Source organism: Elephantulus edwardii, unplaced genomic scaffold (assembly GCF_000299155.1).
Source record: "Elephantulus edwardii isolate Elephantulus edwardi_28Jun2011 unplaced genomic scaffold, EleEdw1.0 scaffold00012, whole genome shotgun sequence".
Lineage (NCBI taxonomy): Eukaryota > Metazoa > Chordata > Mammalia > Macroscelidea > Macroscelididae > Elephantulus > Elephantulus edwardii.
In genome coordinates, this window is record NW_006399762.1 from 23,788,213 (window position 1) to 23,796,700 (window position 8,488).

The window sequence follows — 8,488 nt, forward strand, 5'->3', positions numbered from 1 at the left end:
CAGCGCAGGAGGGGAAGACCCTCTATGAGATGGATTGATTTGGTGACTGGGGTAATCGGAATGGGTGTGTCAGAGGCTGTGCGGTTGGTGCAGGATAGAGCAGGGTTTAGAGCTGTTGTGCATAGGGTCGCTATGAGTCGGAAACGACTCGACGGCACATAACAACAGCAACATCATATGATCTACTACTCTGAAAATGACAGATCAAAGATAATAGTGTAGCATTCATAGACAAAAAGAGTATTTCAAGATCTATCTTGAATTATAATATTCTGAGTCATAGAGTCAAAGGGTATCATCCATATGCCTATAAGTCAGTGTCATATGAGGCAACAGGAAATATTATTATTTGGGTCAGGCATATCTTAATGCTTAAAGTGAAGTCGTTGCGCTTTAGTTTATTAAAGAGGTGTTATGTAGCAGATTTTCCCAATATGTTACCTGATTTCAATATCAAAAAACGTATAGACTATAACTGCTTTGTAACACAGATTAATGAGCTATTTGTACATATGCTTATGCAATAGCTATTTTAAACAACCAAAAATATACTTAATTGTCTAATTATTTAAATTTTCCTTAAAATTACATAGTAATGCCTATACTATAAAAAATATCTCAGAGAAAAATATTTCAGGCTAAATTATGAAATAAGTAGTTAACATTTATTTTATGAATTTTTGTTCAATAGAGTTGAATCTTTAGTATAAGTAATGTGTAAAATGAGCTCAGTAAAAGTCAACTGTTACACAGTGAATTAAAATATGTACAAATTTAAAAGAAAGATTGAAAAGAAGTATTTTATAAAATAGGTAATATAGATAAAAAGATACACACACACACACACACATATATATACATACCTGCTGCAAAGATGGCTGCAGTTTTGACCCCTTTATCTTCATTTTGTATGTCCTGAAGGAATGAACCAACTGTTGATAACATTGGTTTGACTACAAATTGGCATCGCTCATTTCTGGATGGCAAAGGGAGCGTTATTAAAGGAAGGCCGTATCTATAATTAACTTTAATTTCTGTCAAAAAAGAGAAAAAGATAATATAGGAATAAATAAAACTCACTTTAAAAATATAAGAATTCTAAAACAAATACCAAAACACAGTTCATAAACATCGTTATTCTCATAATAATTTATGTTGCTGACATGTCACTTTCTGTATAGTACAGGTTACATATTCTCTGCCTATCTATATCATCTTATGTATGTACCACATTATACTGTAATTTTATCTTTCTTTTTAACTCTTCCAAATTTTATTTGACATACAGCCCACAGATAATGTAGAGGCATTCTTAGTAGAATATCTTATTCTAAAGCAGCTCAGAAAATCTAGGTTTTAAAAGATCTTCAGAAGGAGCACTGGTAACAACATTAACTGCTGATACTGCATACAGAATAAAGCGTATTATGTGACTTCCAGGACAGAATATCTCTCATTTTAGAGGAGTCTGTTGTCCAGCTCCAGTTGGTTTCACTCAGCACTCTGACTCTAGCAACTGAAACTGTCCAGAGTATTTTGAAGATTGATGATGTGGTGAGTATATACAGACAGTGAATACTACGTTTTTCTAAAGTTAAAAAATGTATTCGTAAGAGCCTTTTCAGTTAAAAAGTTTAGCCCTTCCGGGCAGAAACAAAAAAGTTCATATCTATCACCTAAGAGTGTTGAGGTGGAAGTCTGACAAAAAAAATAGGAAAATCTTATGGAAACAGAAAATGGCCAAAGTGAACTCAGGATAGGGGTGTAGATGGGTAGAAGGAATACAAGAGTATTCAGTGTGCTTTACTCAAAACTCACAGCTATCCATTTATTTGGAAAAAAAAATGCAAGTAAATTATTGTTATGTGCCATCAAGTTGCCTACATCTCATAGTAACCTTTTGTACAACAGCTCTGAACCCTGCTCTATCTTGAGCCAACCTTCTTGTCTCTGTCTGACACACCTATCCCCATTACCCCAGTCACTGAGACAATCCATCTCATCGAAGGTCTTCCTCTCTTGCACTGTCTCTCTACCTTCCGAAGCATAATGTCCCTCTCCAAGGTTTGGTCCCTCCTTGTAACATGCCCAAAGTAGGTCAGACAAAGCTTCAGAATCCTGGCCTCCAAGGAGCAGCCCAGTTTAACTCTCTTCAGGACACACCTGTTTGTTTTCTTAGCAGTCCATCGTACATTCAATACTCTTCTCTAGCACCACAGCTTAAAGGCATCAATTTTCTAACATTCCTAGTCATTGGCTAACTTTCTGATGTATAGCACGTAACTGCGAAGACTATGGCCTGTATCAGGTGTGTCTTAGTCTCCAGACTGACATCGTTGCTGTTCAGTACTCTGGAAATATCCCTGACAGCAGGCATTCCAAATGCAATTTGTCTTTTGATTTCCTGGGTGTTGGTACCAAGAGCATTGATTGTGGAGCCAAACAACTAAAACTATTAACAATTTCACTCTCTTCACTAACCATCATGATGCTGTCAATTCAACTAGTGGTGAGAATATTTGTTTTCTTGATGTTAAGCTTCAATCCGTATTGAAGGCTTTAGCCCTTGACCTTCTGCAGCAAGTGCTTCAGGTCCTCCTCAGTTTCAGCAAGTAAGGTTCTGTCATCTGCATAACGCAGATGAACCTTCCTCCAGTCCTGATGCCACACTCCTCCTCACAAAGCCCAGCCTCCTGGATGATCTGTTCTGCATATAGATTGAGAAAGTGTGGAGACGGCACACATCCCTGGCATATGCCCTTCCCGATTTTAAACCATGCAGTGTTTCTTTGCTCTAGTATGTAATTAAGTCAAAGAAATTATAAGAAGGCTTACCATCAGATGGCACCACTGTACTGTAAAGGGATGAGAGAGGGTATTTCAGATTTTCACATAGCTTCCCACAAAAAATCTGTAAAGAAAAATTTTAATTTTCTTTTAGGAAAATGAGGAAGTTGAAATAAAGTGTCTTTAGTAGGCAACTCTTTAACCTTACATGACATACAGGAGGAAAAGTTCGGCCTCCTACACATATCCAAGTGAGCCCTGGGGAAAATCACAAAACCTCCTGGCTGTATGCTGGCCTGACAGTCGCACATGCTGCACCACTAAAACACTGTGACAAAGACTCCCAAATTGGGAGTGAGGACCACTGAAAACCCTGGTGCTGTGTGACAATTTATAAATGTTTTATTTCCTTCAAGGTATTAATTCAAAATAAGCAGATACAAGCACATTTTAGCCACATACTTTTAAAAATATGATCCCCAGACCAGAAGCATCAGCATCATCTTGAAGTAGAAATGCAGGATTACAAACTTAGCAACTCTGCCCTGCTGAATTAGAATTTGGATTTTAACAAAATCCCTCAGATTATTCATGTCTATATCAGAGTTTGAGGAACTGTGTTCTAGATCCGTGTTGTCTCATAAGGTAGTCACTAGACACATGTGTTCACTAAAACTTACCTAAAATTAAATAATACTAAAAAATCCGATTCTTCAGTCATATTTATCATATTTCCAGAGCTCAGTAGCTTTGCATAGCTAACAGCTACTGTACTGAATAGAAAAAGAATATTTCTATCATCACAGCAAGTTCTACTGGATAATGTTGCTGAGTCCAGAAAACATCTGAATAGAATCTTCATTACAGAACAGGTTGTTGACACTTGCACTGGTGTTTGTGCTTTATAATTTTACTGGTGCTTAATAAAAACCTAATGACATCATTGCACAAAGATACTGTGGTAGCATGAAGAACACTAAAGAACTGGTTCATAGGCATGCGAAAGCAGAACTCATGCCAGAGCAATTAGTACCATAATCACATAAGTCAGCTGTTTCATACTGATCCCAATTTAGAAAAATCTATTACCCTGCAGTTATTCATTAGCAGTAACTTCCAGGAACTAAGCAAAGAGGAATTATTTTGTAAATTCTATTTTTTAAAATTTCCTATTTGATTAAACCAGTAGCTTAAAAAGTATCCACTGTCATAAAAAGAAAAATAAGATAATGACATTCAACTGACGCCCCATATGCTCAAAATCAAGACTCTTGTCAACAAATGCAACAAAATATTCAAATACATACCTACATAAGCAGATTCAATAAAATATTATGGGATATTATTTTAAGGCATTCATTTTTTATTTTCTTTTAGCAAAAGATAACTCGCTACTTAAGTGAGGAAAGACTGATTATTTACAGTGGATACTATTCTTAATAAAGAATAGTTCACAGCATTGTTATATATTTTTGCATACACAAAGGTATCCAATACCTCTCCATGTTTGGATCATGCATATTATAATACTTTTACTGAAACTATATGAAATGCATCAGTGTATCAGGGGTGCTGGGTATGGCACAGAATAGGGCAGAATTCAAATCCATTGTTCACAGGGTTACTATGAGTTGTAATTGGCAACAGCACATAAAAACAACAACATATGAAATTTATTAAAATGTATCCACATGAAAACAAATTAGAATTCCCCATTAAAATACTTCTTCTTTTTATAGTTTGATGTTTCTTCCAAAAGCTGAACGTAGAAAATCCATATGACCCAGGTATTCTACTGCTTGGAATATGTTGTTGAGTACGACTCATAATGACCCTATGAACAAAAGATCAAACTTCTGTTCTATCCTGTGCTATCCTTACACTTCTTGACATATAAGAGCCCACTGCAGCAGTCACCATGTCAATCCATCTGGTTGAGGGTCTTCCTCTACTTAGTTGGCCCTCCACCCTCCCCAACATCATGTCCCTCTCTAAGGAATATCACCTACTAGCAACTTTCCCAAAGTATGTGAGATGAAGCCTCATCATTCTTGCCTCCAAAGAGCACTCTGGCTGTACCCTCTCCAAGAGATGTCTGCTTGTTCTCTTGGCTCTCCATAGGATGTTCAGTGTTCTTCTCCAACACCATAATTCTTCTGTCATCCTTATTGATTGTACAGCTCTCAAATGCATAGCAAGTATTTGGAAAGATCATGGTCTGAATAAGACAAACCTTAGTCTTCAAACTCCTCAATAATTTGGAGAGGTCCCTAACTGCAGATTTTCCCAGTGCAATGTTTCTCCTTATTTCCTGACTGCTTGTACCAAGGAATATACCCTGAAAAAATTAGAACTGAGGCATAAGCAGAGATTTGTACACTAACGTTCATGGCAGTGTTATTCACTATCGCAAGAACATGGAAACAGCCCAAATGTCCAACCACAAGCTATAGATTGGGAAACTGTGATACATTCACATGATGGACTACTATGCAGCATGCAGGAGCAATGATTTTGAATATCACTACATAACTTGGGAGGGACTGGACAGCATTATATTAAGTGAACTCAGTCCCATAAGGACAAATACTGTAGAAGAATAAGATCACTATTGGTAGAAATAGAAAGATAACTAGTAAAATGTGTATGAGGATCCAAGAGGGGGAGGGTGGGACCAGATGGGGTTAGGATGGGCGGGGGGGGGGGAGTATAATTATAGGGTCGTACAATTTGATGGGTGTCGCTGTCCGTTCGAAAAGCAACACCCTGATGAGACTAAGCACGATGGAGACACACCACTTCTTAAGCATTCCGGAGAGTCGATCAGGTTGAGCTGCACTGACTTTATTGGGGGACTGCAGCACACTTATATACGAGCAAGTAAACAGGAAGACAGGATAGAGTGGGCTTGCAGATGTGGGACATGCGGATTGGATAGGAGAACCTCAACCTCTTGCAGACTACTCCCAGCTCAACAGATGCGGCAGCCATCTTCCCAGGTGGCGAGCTTTCTCAAGCCAGTATGGTCAAACACAGGGGAGCTTTCTCTACCCTGTATTAAAGGCTGTTGGGAGGCTTACACTTATCCGGAGCTTAGGCGATCTGCCCTGGCCAGAGGCCCTCCCTTCCTCCCCAACATTGCCCAACAGATAAGTAGAAGGAGGGGTGGGTAAAGGAAATGATAAAGATCTGGGGTGAAAAACAATGTATATGAACTCTGTAAGCAAACCAATAGAAAAGAAAAATTTTGTGACAAGAAGCTGCACTGCAATCCCAGATGTATGTGCTTTTGAATCCACCAGATGCTCTGCTGGAGAAGGAGGGGCAATCTCCTCCTGTACCAGTCAGATCTGATTTGACGGTACACACAAATAATAAATTTTTTTTAAATTAAAGAAATACTTCTTTTTGTGTGGTTAGATGCCTCACAACTTTAATTCTTTAAAGACAACGTTGTTCTTTTGATAACCTATGTTAATATTCTTTGCCAATACCTTAATTGAAATGAATTACTTCCTCTTAGGTCTTCATTACTCTTGTCAGCTTTCACAGGCTGTGTTATGTGCTGTCGAGTCAATTATCACTTGAAGCAGTTCTATGAACAACAGATCAGAACTTTGTGCTAGTCTGTGCTTTTCTCACAATCTCCATTATTCTCAATTAACTGTTGCAGTCAGTGTGTCAATTAACTGACTCTAATGTTCTAAGTATGATGTCTATTTCCAATGACTGGGTCCTCCTAACATGTGTGAAATACGTGAGATGGAGATGAGGTTTCAGCATCTTTGCCTCTTTGAGGCATGCTTGTTGCACTTTCTCCATGAAAAAGTCTATATTCTTTTGACAGTCTATGGTACTATTCCATATTCTTCACCAATACCAAAATTCAAAATGATCAGTCCTTCTTTGGTCTTCCTTAATGCACTGTCCACATTCCTCTAGTGTTCATGACAATGGATAAGGATGACAGAAGAATTGAAATCTCTGAGTTGTGTTGAGAATGCTGAATATCCCATAGATCACCAAAAATATGTCTTGGGGAAAAAAATCTGTTCCTTTACTTTCCCCATAAACCCCCTGACCCCATCTCCACAATTCTATACTTCCCCAAAGGTGTCCACTGTTAGAAGTTGTGTGTGTATCCTTTGTGGCTTTCCCCTATATCCTGAGATAGGATTTTAAGTCTATAAAGTATGCTAAAGATTATGAGACACGTTTCTTCAGTGCTGTAGATTCTATTATAACTTATAAAGACCTTCTACTGGGTTTCTGAGATTATAAACCTTTATAGGAGGAAACTGCTTCTTTCTTCCATGGAGTAGATGGTGAATTTAAACTATATACCTTTTGGTCAACAGAAAAATAATCTACCATATGCTACCACGGCTTTTAAAACTAGGTTTCTAGGTGGTCAGAATTCCAGATCATAAAGCACTTGTTTATTTCAGATAATTGATGAAGTTTCAGGTCTATTATTAAGGACACCATTTAAAAAAAATATGTACAATTCAACTTCTGGCACTTTCTTGATCAATGTATGGCTGCAGTCATTTATAAATAATTTTTTTCTTCTTCTTGGTATTCTTTCTTTTCAGCCAAGACCTATTTTCTATCAGCAGTAATACATTCAGTTCAACAGCCTTTTATGAAGCCATCCAAAGTATTTCCAGTATTTTTCACCAGGACCACAATTCAAAAGATCCCATTATTCTCCAATGTTCCTTATTCATTGCACAGCTTCCACATGCATGGTATTCAGAATACCATGACTAGAATTAGGAGCACCTTGGCCCTAAGAGGGAAATAAACAAATAAAAACAAACTATCTTTAGCATAATTTTGCTAGCGTGTGACATTAATTACACTTGACCTCCTTTCTTTGGATGGACATAGATATGGATCTCTTCTAGTTGGTTGTTAATATAGATGTCTTCAAATTTCTTGACATAAATGAGTAAATGCTTCCAGTGTAGCATCCTTTTGTTGAAGCTTTTCAATTAGTAATCTGCCAATTCCTGGCATGTTTTTCTCCAATGATTCAGTGTGTCTTGAGCTTCTTCCTTTGTTGTCATTGTTGTTAAGTGCTGTCGAGTGGTAGCCGACTCACAGCAACCCATGAACGAAAGACCTGGATACCTGTTTAACCTTCATCCTTTCTCCAGGTTCATAGGGTTTCCAGAGGCAAGATACTACGGAAGTGGATGGCACTCCTGCTTCCAAGCTTGTTTTTAATCAGGGCGCTCCACCAAACACTGTCCATCATGGGTAATCATTCTCTCATTTGACTCATCAGGGTCACAGTGTTCGGCTTCACAGCAACCATGAGTTACCTCTGTACAGCAAGAGGACAGACCAGGGCTACATGGCCTAGAAGACTGTTTCACCAAAAACAATTAAAGGCAGGCCTGAGGCCTGCGGAGTAGAGTCACCCACATTTGGCTTGGGAGCATGACTTTCTGTCCATTAAGCTAACAGATCTCTCTATGCTGTTGTTAAGTGCTTCTTCCTTTTGTATCAATAATTTTTTTCTCTTAATCTCTTTTTAGTATCAATAAGTTTTGATCATATCATACCTCCTGAAATGGCTGAAGGTTCACGAAATCTTTTTGGTAGAATGACTATATAATTCTCGTATTTTATTTTTATGCTTCCTGAGTCATTCAGGCTTTTACCAACAGAATCTTTGGGTTTTCAACCCAAG

The 8,488-nt window shown here is 37.9% G+C and overlaps 1 protein-coding gene across 1 annotated transcript in view; it reads right to left on the bottom strand.

Moving 5' to 3' along the window:
• Nucleotides 1–8,488, bottom strand: part of CCDC109B (coiled-coil domain containing 109B) — a 156,008-nt gene that overhangs the window by 29,094 nt on the left and 118,426 nt on the right. Inside the window, 2 exon segments of the mRNA XM_006903772.1 lie at nt 864–1,034; nt 2,836–2,911. Of these exon segments, the coding sequence (XP_006903834.1) occupies nt 864–1,034; nt 2,836–2,911 (247 nt within the window).